Source organism: Pelophylax lessonae (genome assembly GCF_965119305.1).
Source record: "Pelophylax lessonae genome assembly, chromosome: 2".
NCBI classification, from domain to species: Eukaryota; Metazoa; Chordata; class Amphibia; order Anura; family Ranidae; genus Pelophylax; species Pelophylax lessonae.
This window is the reverse complement of record NC_138769.1, coordinates 259,941,665-259,960,989: the sequence shown is the minus strand read 5'-3', so window position 1 is coordinate 259,960,989 and position 19,325 is coordinate 259,941,665. Positions and strand designations below refer to the sequence as shown.

At 41.0% G+C, this 19,325-nt stretch overlaps 1 protein-coding gene across 1 annotated transcript in view; it reads right to left on the bottom strand.

Annotated features, from left to right (window-relative positions):
• Window positions 1-4,386: 4,386 nt before the first annotated feature.
• The window catches only part of LOC309547085 (specifically androgen-regulated gene protein), a 158,367-nt gene continuing 143,428 nt past the window's right edge, over window positions 4,387-19,325 (bottom strand). The window contains exon 4 of the mRNA XM_082246873.1: window positions 4,387-6,597. Within this exon, the coding sequence (XP_082102999.1) occupies window positions 4,553-6,597 (2,045 nt within the window). The 3' untranslated portion in view covers window positions 4,387-4,552. The remainder of the gene's footprint in view (window positions 6,598-19,325) is intronic.

Below are 19,325 nucleotides of genomic sequence, written 5' to 3'. Positions count from 1 at the left end.
TACACAAAAATCACACTCAATTAGGGGGATCTGTGACATGTTATAGGATAGAGGGGAACCCATCCTTACCATTACAGAGAGGGGCCCGCGTTCACCACAAGACCCGTCAGGGGGAAAGGGGGAACATACTACTCACCATACCGGAACCAGGCGGGCGCCAACTCCTGACAGTACCCCTCTCCACCGAGGTAGGAGGGCTGTCGACCAATACGGACGCCGTGACTCATGGTCTTCGGCGTTTCAGCAAGACGTTTAACTCGCAGGGTCAGTCCCCATCCAGTGGGACTATGTCGCGGCCGACCCAGCGCGGAGCTATGGCCTGCACGCGCTCGTAGGCTGAACTGGGGTGACCACTGGATCTCAACATCCAGCCCGTCGCCCAGTTCAGCTTTCTTGCTTGAAGATCTCACAGGAACACTGGAGAAAAAAAGCTGTCTAAAAAATCTTTTCTAAGAAAAAAATCCTGCCAGGACCGAAGATCCCAGCAAGGTATCTAGGTCCTTACTCCTAACTAGACAGAAAAAAACTGATTTGCTAGAGCAGGAAGTGAGAGGATATACCCTCTGGGACTGCCCCTAGGGTGTGGCCAGAACGTTTTCTTTCCTGTCTAGTCCTACTCCTGTAGAGGGCAGCATAACCCGAGGGTGTTGAATCACCGAGGACTACGTCTGTCAATGAGCAATAGAGAAACTAATTTTAGAAAGCATTTTTACTAAAAGGGTAGTGAATGATTGGAATACACTTCCTGCAGAGGTAGTAAATCCGTCAACAGTAAATGGTTCAAACATGCTTGGAACAAACATAGATCTATGCTCAGCCAAAAAAGTTAAGAAAAAAAGGAGAAGGGCAGACTCGATGGACTACTTACATCTTTTTTCTGCTGTCACTTCTCTGTTTTTATTAGAAATGCAATATCCTGTTGGGTGAATGATTCACTCATTTTGCTAGAAGCCTGCATTAAGATACAGAGATCTTAGACTTTAGGCTAGGTTCACAGGTCTGAGTGTGGCTGTGGAAATAGCATGTTTCTGCATCTGCAAGCACCAGCAGCCAATTTGTGCTGCTCTTAGGGGGCGCGCGGGGCTGGCATTAATTCTGAATGGCACCCCCATGCATTTCAGCATGCAGCGTGTTTGTGGCTGAATGCATCTTTTTTTTGCAGAAATGCAGGCACAGCAGCCTTTTCATTTAAAATGGGCTGCCATGCCTGCACAAAATGCATATATGTAAACCTAGCCTTAAGTATTCTCTGAAATAGGTATTTCATTTTTGGTGAGATACTCCCGAAGGGTTAATCCCATGTAAAGGGATGATGACACTAAAATTTCCTCACTAAAACTCTGTAAGTGCATCAGTAAATTAATACTGGAAAAGTCACTCCCATTCAGATTCACTCTACAAACAACAAATAGCTTTTTCATCAAAGCAGAAACAGGTAGGACTCCGCAATAGTTTATTAAAATCCTTGCAATGTACATTGTTCACCTAAAGGAGATTGTTTTTTACTCAAGAGTGGAAGTGCTCCTTAACCATTTGCCTACTTTGCACTTTTACTCCTTCATGACCAGGCCAATTTTCAGTGCAGTCGCACTTTGGGTACAGCATTCCATGACTGCGCAATTGTCATTCAAACAATTTTTATCAATTTTTTTCATACAAATAGATCTTACTTTTGGTGGTATTTAATCACCACTGGGTTGGTTTTTTTTTGCTAAATAAAACAAAGACCAAAAATTTTGAAATTTTTTTTTTTTTTATAGTTTTATAAATAGTTTTATAGCCACTAATTGGCTCTTTACCTCACTGCCTGTAACCAGCAATGGGCGCGTTCACAGGAAGCCATCACGGGAAGCCAACCCAGAACTAGCACTGTAGCTGTCATTTGGCTATAGCGCGGTTGGGAATGGTTAAAAAATGAGGTGGAAGCTATGCGCAAATTCACTTTGCAAAGAATGCCTGATAATGTGCAAGGATACAAAAAAACAAATCGGATTTTTATTTGCACATTTAGATGAATAAAGTCAGCAGAGCTTTGACTCATTCACTAAGCTCAGTGAAAACTGCTATGTAAACAGCCTATACTACTTTAGTAAATGAACCCTAGGGTGCCAAACAGTAAATTTGTAACAGAGCCTATGCCAAAGGAAATGGAGGCTGTATAAGAAATAAATTTACCACCATTATTGTAAGGTATCTGATAATCACAATAAATGCAAAAAAATAGTGATTACGCACACTTCCTTTCTAAAATCTTTTATTTTATGCTGTTAAGCAAATAGCAGGTAATAAAATATGGCATTTAAGTCAAATTGATAAAAACAGGAACCATCTTTAGACATACAAATAAGAGCATGTAATTTGTAGACATTTTTTTTGCATTTATTTTAGAACATAAAAGTCCCAAATTTAAAATGACTAAAAACAAACAGGTAAACTTAAATTCTGACATTTTGGCTTAGGAATTCTGATTTCACAATCACTAAACCACCCAACAGATTCAACCACTTACAGAAAAAAGTGCAGATTATATACTAATGGCAATGCATGTTTAGGTATATTAAAGCGTTAACCGTTTCTCTACTTGCATTCCAGAGAGATGAGTGCCTGTTGCCAAGGCACCAATCAGTTCATCAAGCAATGTAGATTACTTCCAGTTGATGTGGTTGAGGTTTAGTTAAAAGGAGGAGAAACGTTGTTGTACACCAAAACGCCAGAACAGCAACAGCTAACCAGTTCATCAAAAAATCCAGGTTACATATAGTAAATTAAATAAAATGACATGGTTTAACTGTATAGCAAAGAATGTGCACCAACACCTGAAGATAATGGAAAAACTGTATTTAAAAAATATTTTATGTTAGAATAAGCAGAATCTGATATTGTAACCAGAAAGCCTTTAGTATTGCTAGTGATGTAAAAGGTCGATAAAAAAAAAATTAAAAAAATAAAAATCAATTCTGGTTGAGATTCTTCCCCCTGACCTCAATTTCCATCTGAAAACCACCAACAAGAATGCCACTCTTCATATGCAGCAGTGAGAGTCTCACTCCTACTACTATATTCTATTGAATTGGAAGGAAATAAAAAAAAATCAAACAGGTAGAGTGGGGTCCTTTTGCAGTGTCTATATAAGGTTAGCTCAGAAACTTGACTGCAGTTATTTCTCTGCTTGAGTTACTCAGAAAATTAACTGAAATATAGTTTTTTTTTTTAAATAGACATATCATTCAAATTTATCATTTGTAATAAAGGTTAAATATGTGTGTACTAGCATAAAAATTGTCCATTATGCTGTCTTTAATTCAAAAAAGTATACAGTATCTCATGTGAAATCAGATGAGAATCAAATGTCCATGCCAAGTTTCTTTTTACTTACAAATTGCCCCAAGTTGTATCCCTTTAAAGACCCTGAAAGTAACAAACTAAACAATTCAACCACTCCTATTATCAGACATCTACAACGTAAAAAGGAGGACACAGAACAAATTTTACATTTCTGACTAGATCAAAAAGTTTTGGCACTTATCAAACAGAAATATTAAAATGCTTTAATGGTATATTAAACAGACCAAAAGGAAACTAATTATAGTTCATTGCTAGAGTTTACAGTTCATTGCTAGAGTTTACAAACTATAGGCAGTGAAGAGGAGACCTTCCATTTCTTTTCCAGTGCAGTATTGCTGGAGAAGAATAGGTGGGAAAGGTAAGGCCATTAAGACTTTATTTACCCCTTGTTTGTACCAAACTATATTTACCAAAGCTATTGCCAACACTGTATGATTAGGTTTATACTTTGGACGCTTACCGTACGTATTACCTGAGAAACAATCAATAACCAATTATTAATGTTCTGTAAAATGCAATATGTATGTAAATGAGACATCTAGACATTCACACATACACCTATATGTACATTTTTTGTGTTTGTGTATGCATGCATATAGTTGCTTATTTATATCACAACACATGCACATCAGGAAATCTGTATACATACACATGCCTACCTATTTTGCAATACACAAGGGGAGATTTACGAAAACTGATGCACACAGAATCTGGTGCAGCTGTGCATAATAACCAACCAGCTTCTAACTTCCGCTTGTTCAATTACGCTTTGACAATAAAACCTATTGGTTACTTTACACAGCTGCACCAGATTCTGTGTGCTCCAGTTTTAGTAAATCTCCCCTACGGTGTCATCACTCAGGCAATAGTCATTGAAGACTGGGGGACACGGTGATGACAATCAGATCTGCAGTTAGCAAAGTCTACACTCCCTGCTCATGATCAAGTTGACAAATCTGTATGTTTCTGGTTGCTGCAAATACACCATTAGTAAAACACAGGGCATTTCTAGTCACATCCTACTGAGGAGCACAGTTTTAAATTTCACTGGTGCTACACCTGCATCAGTATTAGAAAACATGGAGGAAAATCAAAATGAGAACATAAATTGTTTTGCTGCTGCAAATTCATCTGGACACTTTCAAGTTCAATTCAGTGTTCAATTTGGCTTTATAAGCAATAGTACTTCAGGGTAATGGTCTATTGCTCATTCCTTGAGAATGCCAAGCTTTTTCAAGGCTTGCCGTCTATGCTCATCTGTGGATCCTTTTGGTGCAATCTTCACACTTGTGACGGGAGCAGATTGACGAGATGGCTTTGAAAAAAATGAATGCTTTACTGTGCTGTCTGCAGCTGCAGTACTGGAATCTAGGTTTGCAAAGTCTTTCCCTGTACCAAGGGAAGCTGGTCTTGGTCTGTTATTTCGCAGGAAATTTCCAGAAAATAGCGGCTTCTTAAAGAAGGAATTGCCTCCCTTTTCAATACTCGGAAGAGAGCTACTAAGACCCACCCCAGACCGTTCCAAGGTATTAGACTTGATGCTTATTTGTCGCAGACCACGGACTGAACCTTCAGGAAGATGCAAATATGGTTCATCAGATGATTCAAAATGAGTGCTGTGTCTATTGCTCTTATCAATAGGTGGCCTGCCCTTCCCATCATTAGGAGTAATTTTAGGACTGTGTTGAGTATCCAGTGGTTCTTTTGGAGGAGAAAAACTAAACCTATTTCTAGGGATGGAACTAATCATGTTAATATTTTCTAAAGAAGCTGCTTTATTTTCTTGGGCTATCCTACCCTGAAGATGATCAACTCTTTTAAAATGCTCATATGTTTTGTCAAGCACAAGATTTTTTTCTGGTACTGTGGATGCTTGAACGGGTGCTATTCTTGTCTGTAACTTTACAGGATTTTTACTACTATCTTGACTCGGATTCAAAAAAGAGTCTGGATTAAAGCGGGCTTCTCTAAATGGATGATCAGGTTCATCAGTCACATTTTCCTTTCTTTGAGGTACTGGATTCCGTTGTGAGGCATTTTCATGACTTTCAGATTTTTCATTCTTGGAGTTATCAGTTACTTCATGCACATCAGATAAAGATAGAGTTGTCAGTTCATGTGGCTTTTCTTCGATGTTGGTCTTCTCACTGTGTTTAGTCTTTACAGTGATATCATGGTTTATGGGGACATGACTCCGAATATTGTTTTCTATCGGATTCACTAGAGGAGTACCACTTATGGGCTGTTCAGCTTTCTCAAACAAGTTTGACTTCATGCTTAGCCTATTCCTAGCAACTGCTTCATTTTTCGCATTAGTTACAACAAGAGGTTGTACTGGAATACTTTTTGATGAATTTATTTCCTCTTGCTGATTTGTTACAACACTTGTGTTTTTATCTTCCTTTTTTCCTTGTTTACTACCATAGGGTGCTGCAGGATGGTCTGTTTTGGATGGTGGAACAGAGTTAATTTCATGAGAACTAGATTTCTTCTCCAAGCCTAGTTTTTGCAGTGCCTCTTGCCTAGCCCGCTCTTGTTCTTTAGAATGGAGAACATTTGTGATCACAGATTCATTGGCTGTGCTCCTTTCATGTGCTGAAAATGTTCTTGGTCTTTTCTGTGGGTCTAGATTTTGAATATCGCCCCTGCTTGTTTTAATAACTATGTGGGGTGGTAATAAACGTGGCTTGGGTGCTGTAGGTGGGCCCTGTTTAAAGTTGGTCTCTGAAGGCTTTTCTATGGCTTGACTGAGATTCTCTTGTTCACCTGTTAAGAATTTATTTGGTGAAGACACCCTTGGGTATACAGGCGGTGGTAATTTTTGGTCAGATTGCTTTAATGCAGTCGGTGCCTCTTGATGTTCTGAAATCACTGCAGGTTTCAGTACTATTCTATCAAACCAGACTTCACGAGCATCTGTGGGATCAGTGACTGAATGCCGTTTGTCTACAACTTGCGGGTCCCTAAAAGCTTCGGGAGGTGGTAGAATTAAGGATTCTGATATAGGAAATTCTCCTGCGTGCTGCTGATTAATTGTAGACATCCTCTTGGGTTTCTCAGGTGATAACTTCTGTTGGTCTTTTTGGGGGGCTCCCATCTTATTTCCAAATGGTTCTTTTGGACTTTGCTTGGAAACTTGGACTCTTGGAAAACTGTGGTGTCCCTGTAAAACTGTATTGAAGTTGTTAGCTGTATTTGTCCATTCTTCCAGTTTAGGCAGTGTTGCAACCTTTGGTGATATTTTCTCATTGTCTGTAATAACAATATAAAACATTACTTTGGCATATATCTTTCGAGAAAAAAGGAAAAATTCACTCATTATCAGGTGGTGAATCTCAAATTAAAAATCAATACCATTAGGATACTAGAAACATACTTCGTTTTTTCAAGTAGATAACAATACTTGTTAATACATGTTAATTAAGTCAGTAAAGAGCTGGCTTCTCACCTATGCATCTGTATTATCCTCTTTTTTTTTTTTTTTTTTTACTGCTGTGGGTATGTGTAGAAGCATGCTGCCATTTATATGATTAAGCTCTTTAACATGCAATCACACACCCAAAAAAAAATAAAAAATATGAACTTTTTCACCCAATGCACATTAATCCATCGTACAGATGTGAAATAGCACTGATAAAAATAATGGCAAATCTGTGCACAAATGTTAGCAGCCATTTAAATGCATCAGTGTGTGTAAAGTATTTTTATTTTTTTTATTTTATTTTGGGTAGTGTGTGAAATATTAGAATGTTTTTGATTAGATGTTTGTTTTAATAGCTTTCTCTTGAGTTCCTTTGCATTTAATGGGGTGTTCGAACAGAAATCTAGGGAGCTTCCTATTTTTTAGTGTTTTTTTGACAAGAAGAGAAAATCTCAATACCAAAGTTCCAAGTAGAAATAAAAGCGACAAACCATAAGGCCCCTTTCACAGGGGCGGTGCGCCCGGCGGACTCCGTTTTGGCATTTGACAGCTCTGTCTCCTCTCACTGTGCAGAGACGGAGCTGTCAGAGCCCCGCTCTCCTCTATGGGAGATCGGATGAGGACGGACCGACTGTCAGTTTTCATCCGATCCTCCAGATGGATGGAAAATAGGGTTTCCCTCCGTCCAGATTTCACGGACAGTATCAGATAGCAGTGCGTGTCAGTGGAGATGTCTCTGCTGACATCCGCTGCTCCATGGAGCTGCATGTAGCATCCGATCAGGTCCGCATGAAAAACTGACAGGCGGGCCAGATCGGAAACCCCGTGTGAAAGGGGCATTAGTATAGTGTTGTAAGGATTTTATTGCCTAATGCCTATAGAGATTTCCTTTTACTTCTTATCCATGTGACATGTATTAGGCAAAACAAGAAGAGAGAAGAAAACCTCTGACAAATTTTCTGTCTTTTCCCAAATCCATCCAAAATAAAAGTAACACTGCAAAACAAAAAATGTATTACACAATTTTTACAATTGTGTTCGCTTTCCTCTTTTGGCTTAGAACACAAAAAAAATGCTTGGATTATGGCACAGTGGTATACATGAGCTTATTGTGAAAAAATGTTCGTAAACTGATTGAAAATAATTTTGCTTAACCTACTGTTAATTTTAAAGGATTTACACTAAGTGCACTGCTCTGCAAATCACATGCGATGTCTGTGCGTTGTATGGCTGAAATTGCATCGCATTCAGACTAAAGTCGCACAGGACCCCTTTTTTGGTCCGCACCTGAATTGGGTCTCATGGGTGTTCACACTTATGCGATCTGATTCATGTCCGAATTGACAGTTCGCACTGCGATATGCGAATTGATCTGGGGGTGTCGTTAACTCTGTATTGACACCCCCAGCGATTCGCATATGGTAGTGTGAACTGCCTTGCGAGTCGAGTGCGATGCTAGAACCCGCAGTGAATTCGCAGGGTTTCTGCATCGCATGTGTGAACCGGCACTTAAGGATGATGGAAAAAATACCTTCAACAAAAAGCTGTTTCTATGAAAGTACACCTCTATATTTGTTTATAGAACCCTGTGTTCCAAGCAGCTTAGGACATGCTGAAAATAGAAGGGAGGCTCCGACTGTACATTCATTTAAAATGACTCACATGCTTATAGACGTATTAAATTATTCATAGCTGAATATTTGGTCATACATTGCTGCAATTAATTGTTTCATTTCTTATGTAAGATTAATTGTCACATAAACAAGAAAAAAAAAAAAAAAAAAAAAAGTTTACCTTTCTCAGATAATGCTTACAGAGGTGACGTAAAAAAAAAAAAATTAAATCTAAACTTAATACCTCATGCGAATCTCATACATTTTGAACACTAAAATAAAGGTTCTTCTTATGTTCATTACTCATGGCTTTATAAATGATCAGACTAGACACAGACAACTTTGTCTGCTTTCACCCATCTATCGTTACCAGGGAAATCATAAAACCACGTTTCTGCAAACTGAATTCCTTACCTCATGGCATGAAGGGTCATTAAAATATAGTTATAAAACCACTGACAAATTAACTCATGGACTTATGAAAATGGTTCTTAGGTCAGTTTCACAATGATGTGCTGTGCTACAGGTGTAACTGTGGGTTTTCATTTGTTAACCAGTTTCCCATAGAATTTCTATTATATTGTGTGTTTTTGGCGTGTTTCCTGAAAGCGCACCAAAGATGCAGCATGCAGGACTTTTGATGCTCTTTCAGAAAACATGGCAAAAACATGCAACCTAATAGAAAGTCTACAATATGGTTAAGTAAAAAAAACGTTTTCCTGGTATCCTAGGTATAAAGGAGCATTTAAACCTTGGAGTATGGCGGATTAGGAAGGAGGGGATATTTCTACTCACAGGGTTATGCTTTAACCCCTTGCTGACAGGCACCATATATTTACTGCCGCAATGCGGTGCTATTGGGTGAAACAACATACCTGTACATCGTTTAGTTCAATAGCCACTAGATGGAGCCATGATTTGCTAGCAGGAATTTCAATCAATTTCAATGTCCACCAGCTAACCACGATCATCCCTGTGTTCTGAGTGGAACCTGTCCTGGTAAACCCCTGTATGGTCTTGGCCACTGTGCTGCAGCTCAGTTTCAGGGTCATGTCAAACTTGTTATAGCCTAGGCCATCTTTATGTAGAGCAACAATTCTTGTTTTCAGATCCTCCGAGAGTTCTTTGCCATGGAGGTGCCATGTTGAACTTCCAGTGACCAGTATGAGAGAGCGTGAGCGTGATAACATCAAATTTAACACACCTGCTCCCCATTCACACCAGAGACCTTGTAACACTAATGAGTCACATGACTAATTGTGGCCAATTTGGACATTTTTACTTAGGGGTGTACTTACTTTTGATGCCAGTGGTTCAAACATTAATGGCTGTGTGTGGAGTTATTTTGAGGGGGGGACAACACATTTACACTGTTATGCAAGTTGTACACATGTGAGGGGTACACTCACTTTTGTGAGATACTGTATATACACAGTATACTATAATATATATATAGGATATAGAGCAGGTTTTCCAGGCCTATGGCCTGATGTGGGTCTGTCATTGTTACCGGTTACCTTTCCAGCCCATGTGAGCTGTGGCCCTGAGTGTGAAGACTGAGACATGAACCACTCTGGCATCTTTGTTTTGTTGTTTTAATGTAGATAAAGGGGATGGGAGAAGGGAATGAGCGGGATACTCCTTTAGGCTTCAACTATATACAATTGGGACTTTGTTCCTGAAAAATGCCTGTTAGCGCTTCCTTAACATCAGCCGGCGCCAGCCAACGCCCACTATCTCTGAGAACACTCTGTAACTTAACCACTTAAGCCCAGGAAGATTTGGCTGCTCAAAGACCAGGCCCTATTTTGCGATTCGGCACTGCGTGAATTTAACGGATGATTGCGCAGTCATGTGATGCTGTACCCAAACAAAATGGATGTCCTTTTTTTCCCACAAATAGAGCTTTCTTTTGGTGGTATTTGATCACCTGTGCGATTTTTATTTTTTGCGTTCTAAACAAAAAAAGAGCGACAATTTTAAAAAACAACAATATTTTTCAAAAAAATTTTATGTGAAATTCTCAAAAAAAAAAAAAAAAAAAAAAAAAAAAATGTAAAAAAATCAAAAATTTAACATTTTAGGCCTTTTTGTTTTCTGCTACATATGTTTGGTAAAAAAAAAAAAAAAAAAAGTCGCAATAAGCGTATTTTAATTGGTTTGCGCAAAAGTTATTGCGTTTATTAACTACGGGAAATATATGTCATTTTTATTGTTTTTTTTTTTACTAGTAATGGCGGCGATTTGGGATTTTTTTTTGCCAGACTGCGACATTGTGGCGGACAGATCGGACCCCTGACTGACATTTGACACTTTTGGGAGTACCAGTGACATTACTACAGTAATCAGTGCTATAAATATGCACTGTTACTGTCAAAATTACACTGGCAGGGAAGGGGTTAACTTTATTGGTGATCAAGGGGTTAAGTGTGTCCCTAGGGGAGTGGCTTGTGATGTAACCACAGAGACATACGATCCTACATAGCAGGATCGTATAGTCTCTGCACTTACATCAGGGAGAACGACAGATGGCTGTGTTTACATCAGCTGTCTGCCTTTCTCCCTCTCCTGCGGGAGATTGCGAGTGACCGGCGGACATCGGAGCCGCCGGTCATTTGCGTGGGGATGCCTGTGAACGAGCAGGGGCGGGAGCGCGCCAGCGAGGGTGGGAGCGCGGCACGTGCTCGCCCCCTACAGGCGAGTGACGTACCCCTGCGTCACTGACCAGCAGCGGCTGCCTGCCGCAGTATATTTGCGGTGGGTGGTCGTTATGTGGTTAAGAGAAGTGCTGAATCCTTGACTTGTAGTCCAGAAGATCCAGGACTGTGAAATTGTAGAACCAACTACACTGTTATACTGCAACAAGTCACTGAATACTTCCCTCCTGCCTTGCTCTGGCAAGTATGTTATAGAATCCTGTCAAACTGTACATTCCAACTGGCACACTCTGTACAATTCAAGGCCCATTAGTAGGTGCCCCCTTTAGCCTCTCTTCGGGGTTCACTGTCTATGCACCCCCTCTGTAACTTCAGGGTCCTCAACCTAGGTACCCCCTTTCAACTAACTGGTACTGGATCCCAAAACCTCTTCCAGAGTGGTCCCCTCTGACTTTGGCAGACCCCCAGGGGCAATCCGCAGTACTCACAACCTGTGTAGGCTTTCCTGGGACTGGACCCCTCTCACTCTCCTCAGGTTCTTGGCACAACAGATCCCCTCAGCTCAACTCGGTACTCTGGATTCTCAGGCGACACCCCGAGACATCCTCTTCCCTCAGACAGGAGGAGAGACAGCCGCACTCTCCATCCTGGGACTCTGCTTCCGCCAAAGACACAGTGTCATGCGCTTCCCCCAAACTAATACCCACTCCCAGAATCCTTTGCAGCATATTCTGCCTTCTGGGGTAGTTACAGGCTTGGATGTTTCCCCTGCCCTATCAGAAGCCTCTAATAGAGCCAGCGGGGAGACTCCCCTCTCAGGAGACACACTTGGAAACCATGACATGCTTCCTAGCAAAAAGAAACATGGCCCTGCTGTTAGGCAGACAAGGCCCACTATGCATATACCTAGCACCTACCTGTAGGGTGCTACACACATACACACAAGACCTGAGACTGGGATGGAGATTTGTCTTCCAACAAGACAATGATCCAAAACATAAAGCAAAATCTACAATGGAATAGTTCACAAATAAACATATCCAGGTGTTAGAATGGCCAAGTCAAAGACCAGACCTGAATCCAATCGAGAATCTGTGGAAAGAACTGGAAACTGCTGTTCACAAACGCTCTCCATCCAACCTCACTGAGCTTGATTTTAGTCTCTCGATGTGCAAAACTGATAGAGACATACCCCAAGCGACTTACAGCTGTAATCGCAGCAAAAAGGTGGCGCTACAAAGAAATCAGAAAGCCGGAATAACGGTTGCAGTGGAGCACAGACGTCACTTCTGGCCTTGTATAGACCCTGAAGGCATCTGGAAGCAGTAAGAAGTGTCACTTTAAACAAGCCAGCCACGGCACCCCTGCACATCTTGCCTGGGCATCTGTTAGTTACAGGAGGGGAGCCACTAGGAATACAAAAACCTAAAAAAATCCCCTAAGAGCCAATTGACCAGAAGGGCAACTACAAGTGTGGGGTTAGAAACTGCGGCACATGTAGCTTTATGTAGCATCATAAGCGGGATGTACTCGGACTTGATGGCAAAATTATGGCATTACCTCATTTGTAAAAGATGGTCTTTTATGCCCCTGTGGTTTATTATACGTTGGTCAGACATGTCCTCTCAGGGTTTGCATTGGTGAATACACATGCAGTGTCATCAATGGGAGAGACATTTTCTGTCCCCAGGCATTTTAAAGAAAAACGTAAAGGGAATCCCACAGGCATGAGAATTTTTGGTATTGAAGCTAGCTCTGACGAACTAGACAGGGGGAGGAGAGATCAGAATCTGTGCAAAAGAGAACGTTTTTGGATCTTCACCCTTGGTATTCTGACACCCAAAAGGATTGAAGATTTGGAAGTACACAATTTAGTTAATTAGTTTTAGATTTTCATGCATTTTTTATGAAAACATCAATATCAGTGATAAAGGTTAGATTTTATGCCCTTTGTGCATCAGGGCGGTCAGTCCCTGTTCCTATTGACAGACTGTCCTTAAATTCTTTTACATAATGCCAATATGTTTTCTGGCACACAATCCTCTATTGTATTTATATACATCTTTCAGGATTTCTCATGTTCTTTTTATGGTTTTATATAGGATTCTATGCCTTCTCCAGCAAGCACCTAGCACTGAATGTGGTACATACAAGTATCAATATAATAATGTCTTCATATCAATACTCATAGCCATGATTAGTAATTGAATTTATTGATAAATTTAAATTTGTGTGTGTGTGTGTGTGTGTGTGTGTCCTCACAGCACAACAAGCACATAGTATATTTTGAGCAATGGCAGGTCTCCCTTCATCTATTGTACGGTGTAGTGGCTCCACTCCTGTACCTAACAGATACCCATGCTAGATGTGCAGGGGGGTGCCACGGCTGGCTTGTTTACAGTGTCACTTCTTACAGCTTCCAGATACCTTCAGGGTCTATACAAGGCTGGAAGGGACATCTGCGCTCCACCGCGACCGGTTTTCCAGCCTTCCTGTTTTCTTGTGGCGTGGAGATGACGTGACAGGGCATCACCGGAAGTGACATCCACGTATTACAGGTCCGGCGCTTGGAACGCATAACGCGGCCACAATCCCAATTTTTGGCCGGCATGCATTTCAATGGTCGTCTGTCAGACTCCCATCACCATTCCTATCACTTTGATTGTTATCTTTGGCCGCACTTGCACCCCAACCTAATGAGTATCCTGGATGGCAAGTACACGGTAACTAGTTGACGCTGATGAGCTTTCCATCTCACAGATTCATTGATAAACACATGGTATGTCACACAGTATACAATAGATTATAGAGCCAAATTACCTGTCTGTATTTTTGAGTTTATTTTAGGAATAGGTTTATACATTTCCCCCCCCCCCCCCCTTTTTTTTTTTTTTTTTTTTTTTTTTTTGTAAATACCGTAATGCTTTTTTAAAGGTCTTTTTATACTTTTTTTTTTTTTTTTTTTTATTATGTTCTTTCATGATGTAGGCCTATTGTAGGTGATTTAAATTTGTATTGATCTAGTTACCTACACGTGACCTAATTTCATCAGCCTGCCCATTATAGGAGGGGCTTCTACTAGAGGTCACATGGTTTTGATCATATAAAGACCAGCTACCTGCATTCCAAATCCAGCTGTGAGGAAAAGGGGACACCCCTTGAAACGTGTCAGCTTTAGTTCGACGTTTCAATTCCACAACTGTCACTAGTCAGCAGTCCATGCGGAGTGGATATCTGGTGGACTTTACATATATTTTGCTTGACTTCTTCCATCTCATTTGGGAGTATGATGTACACACAGTTTTAACAATAAATTGTCGTAAAGGTAATGCGCTAGGCTGGTGTGCCCTATGTTTCTTTCTAAATCCACCACTGACAGGACATCTGTAGATGCATTTCCTGCGTGGATCACTCCAGATAAGTTCATGGTTGAGGGAGTACTGTATGGATTTCATCTCTGCAGACAGGTTTCAGGTTGTCTCACCAGGTGATTGATTTGTGGCTCTGTGGACCTGTGCACTACAATATGGATTGTCCCTCTCTGGACCTGTGCACTACAATATGGATGGTCACTCTCTGGACTGGTTATGATTTTTCTCACTGGAATTCTTAATTGTCACTTCTTTCTTGTTTTCCCACCATAAATTGTGTCTCTTTTGACATGTTTCTTGTTGTCTCATTAGGATATGGATACGTTTGCCTTACAATTATAACTTACTGAGAAGCGGTTTCTTGTGTTTGTCTTGTAAATGGTCCAATTTTTTTTTTTAAGTGCAAAGGTTTACTCTAGTGTGTCTATTACTACATCTTTGCTTTACAATATTCCATGGAACTCTGCATATGCCTTATGTGCATGTGTTAGAAAGGCAGTGAACAAACCCGTTGTTTGAGGGGGAACAGGGTAGCTGGACTAGAAGGGGAAAAAGGTACAAATCTGGCTCTGGCCAGTTTGCTCTGTCCATAGCAAGGCTTTTGTTTTGTACAAGAAAAAGTGGGCTTTTATTATTATTGGGGGGGGGGGGGGGGGGTCCACAGCCAAATACGCACAGACTTTCAGACTATGCGGTCACCAAAACTTCCATAAAAAAAAAAGAGAAATAAAAAAAAAAAAAATTTCATAATTTTTAAATGATTTGTGCATCTTGTTTTCAGAAACTCATAAAATGGTCCCCTCCTTGCTAAACATTATGTACTAAAAACTTTATTTGCATTGGTACATGTCCCCCAAAGCCTAGCTTCCTATGCCTCTTGACAAACTTTGCCTATTCGCCCTAAAAATAGCCAGAATTTTCATGCACAGTTTATTCCCCATTTCCCCCGAAAGACATTAGCGAGCAAAAGCCCATCAGAGTATTTGCTGTCTGGGTTTAATTTGGGGAGATTTCCTCCCATATGCTTTCCTGGTTTAACTCAGGGACAGAAAATGGGTCTAAGACAAGAACGGCAAGCCTAACAAAACAGGAAAACTAAAGAACACATTAAACACGTGACAGAGGTTTTAATCATTCTTTACTCTACGCTATCCAAAGCAAACATTTGCAGATGGAGTTCCACTCCCAGTCCTATTAATAATTTAGCTGTCTTCCTTTGAATCCCTCTACTTATGCCCTTATAATGTGATGCTCAAAGTTACACCCCAATTTCAAGAGGCTGGCCTTTTTATCAAGTAATTTAGGAGCAAAGTAGAGGTTATCTTAACTAGATGGTGGTGGCATCTGCATGTGCGCTAGTGTGTGGCTGTCTTCTCTTGGCCATGGTCTGGTAAATGTCTTCTTGTACAGTTGTGCATATCTATCAGAGTGGGCATGTAATAAAACGAGCTATTTTATGCTTGGCCTTACAAGAGCCCTTTCTACAATGCCGACTGGTCTTCAATGGGTTTAGGTCAGGTCAGATCACAGAAATATGGATGAATTCCTGTTACCAACGTGGCTAGTTATCAACCCTACTTTTGGGCTCTCCTCCTTTGCCTATGCCTGAACCTTCACTTTTAGGTTACAAACTGCATTGAAGCTTTGCTTCTGCCTCATGAACAGAAACCTCACTACCAGCCAAATGCTGAACAGGGCTCATCTCCTGACCCTGCCTGCTGCATTAGATCTCGGTGTGATCTTTTTCATCTCCAACCTGCATTCAACCCAAACCTGCTGTTCTCCTGCACCTGTGTCCTTTGGCTTCATGGATTTTGCGCCAGCATCTTTAGTGTGATTACCACTGTGGTGTGCCCTGAGACAACACCCAAAGGTTCAAGCTAATCACCAATTCCGCTGCCCATGCATTGCACTAATCCACTGCCCAAGGACTACGTGTTACCGTATAAGGGATAAGGTTTCCAAGCAGTGTTTTCAAGAAAGGCATACTGGATAAATTCAAGAACAAATGTAGGAACACCAGAGAAAAAAAATGCCAACTTCAAAAAACAAAAATGTGATAGTCAATATGTATCACTTCAATGTTACTACTACAGCCTGCATCTAGTGCTGATCACTCGCATGTGATCAGAGCATGAGAAATTACATGAGAGAGAGTGATTACCTGTGGGATCAAGGAGCCTTCCATTGCTTTCAGTGAGGCTGCCTCTCACAGCTTACCACGGGAACACCCTCTGAGATTCTCACACCTAGTCACCGAGTGGGTGCATTCACAAGTGTGAATGTGCCTTAAAGAGGAAGTAAACTCTCCTCTGACACTTTTACCTATAGGTAAGCCTATATTAAGGCTTACCTATAGGTACTGTAAATATCTCCTAAACATGTACCGTTTAGGAGATATTTACCTTGCATGCATCCAGTGACGTCACTGGCGCATGTGCTCTGAAGGAACGGCCGCTGGTGCCGTTTCTTCAGAGCCCCATGCCGTGACTGTCGGCTCCCGCGCGCGGGAGTGACGTCACCGCGGCTCCGGCCAATCAGATGGCTGGATGCCGCGATCCCGGAAGACGGGTGACTGGACATGTCGCCCGTCATACAGGTGAGCGGGCGGCACGGCGGGGGCTCGTTCTTAGGTAAGTATTTCATAATGAGCTAGTATGCGATGCATACTAGCTCATTATGGGTTTCTCTTTCAGGTTGCAGCAAAAAAAAAAAAAAAGTTTCGAGGGTTTACAACATCTTTAAGGGAAAGTGGAAGAGTAATAAACCTGAAACCTGTGAAAAAAGGACAATGGTGGTGAACATCCAAACATGTATAAAAAGTGGTAGGCAAGGGTAAAACCCCCCCACACACACAGTTGATCCAGAGGAAGAAAAAAATAAAATAAAAACACCTCTATAAAGCATGGTCCAAATAAATCCAGTGGGTGAAAAAAAGCCTTCCTAACTTCCTGAAGGCAATTGAATATACCCTGGTCTAAATCTGCAGTGCGGTTACCTACAAAAAACTTTAATATCCAGATATATTTTGTGTATATGCATCCAGAAAGCTTCGTACCAAGTTCATTATATGAACCACCTTTTTACAAGGTGATCTTTTCTCAAGACAGAACAAACTTAGTTTGGCTAATCTTTCCTGTGGTCTCCCAGGACTATTATCTAGCAGTTTGGTTGTCCTCTGTACTTTCTCCAGTTCCCCAATACCCTTTTAGTAAACTGGTGCCAAAACTGAACTACATATTCTAGAGGTGTTACAGTGGCTTTGTACAGGGGCACAATTTTGTCTCTCTCTAGGGTCTTTAATACTTCTAAACACAAGGAAGTATTTTGATTGCTTTTGAAACTCCAGCTTTTCCCTGCATGCTATAATTAATTCTATGATCTGCCACAACATCCAGATCCTTATAGACCATTGACTCCCCCAGTTGTACCCCTATTAGAATATATGTTGCATGCATGCTTTTAGAGCTCAAGTGCATAACTTTACATTTATTAACATCAAACCTCATTTGCTAGATAACTGCTCAAACCGTGCATAATGTCTGCTCATAAGTTAGAGGCCTTCTCTTAGGGCATTATATTGATACATAACTTGGTGTTATCTGCAAACAGAGAAATTATCATTTATAAATAAGTTAAAAATTAAGGGCCCCAACAGTGAATCCAAGACAAGGTTAGTTAGGGGGACTTCTTGGTCCAAAGGACAAGCTTGATGCTAGTCTAAATTCTAGGTTTTCTTACTCAAGAGGACCCTTTACTCAAGAAGAGTAAGTCCGCAGTATAAGCTTCCCTTGCCGGATACCCTTAGCCCACCCAGTCACTTGTCGAGGCATCAGCGTAGGGTGGAAAGATGCATAAGACGGTTTATTCAAACACCGGCAATAAGATATACACTCAGGGACAACCCCCCCTTCCCTTTAGCAGCTAATCCACATATATATCCCATAATAGGTTGATCCCAAGGCAGACAGAAAAAAAAAAAAAAATAGGACAATGGGATACAGGCACTTCACAATAACACACCCCACCCCAAACTATCCAACAATGGTCTAGGAGATAAACTCCTACAAGGAGCCTGATAAGGTTGAACCAATGTGTCATACTATTTTTCTTGAGGGATATTGTTCATAAATATTACTGTCCTTAGTGAAAGAGCCCCTTCATTCTTTTAACACAAACCACACATATAGAACCCAGGATAACCGGGGTAACATGAAATGCTGAGTCCGGTGTGGTTGTACTGTGAGCCTGGTTAGTGCAGACCCGACTGGGGTTCTCAGTCACCCTGTGCCCCTAATAGACACAGGGTGACTTACACATAGGAGGGGCTGGGGAAGCTGGTCAAGGAGTTTCCCAACCTCTCTAAAGGTAATCTGGGTTCCATAAGCCCCCCCCCCGTCCAAAGTGACTCCCGTCATACGTCATAGAGGGCCTTTTTGGTCCAAAGGACAAGCTTGATGTCAGTCTAAAGTCTAGATTTTCTTACTCAAAAGAGGACAGAATAATGGGAAGAACCATGTAAAACTGAATCTGATGATAGTATCCTAGGCTTGGCGCCAAATGCAAGTAACTAGGATATGAATTTCCTTACAGGATGTCTCCAACTTACAAGCCAACCTCAATGCACTGTTTCATTGGGCAACTATGTGGAAAATGAGGTTTAAATGATGATAAATGTAAAGTTATGCACTTGGGGGCTAGGAATATGCATGCATCATACATACTAGGGGGAGTAGAACTAGTATGTATGGAGGAATCCATGCAGGGAAGAATCTGGGTGTTCTGGTAGATCATAAGCTATATAATAGCATGCAATGCCAAGCTGCGGTTTCCAAAGCAAGCAAATTCCTTTCTTTCTTTATTAACAGAGGCATGGACTCCAGAGAGCGAGATCTTTTTGCCCCTGTACAAATCATTA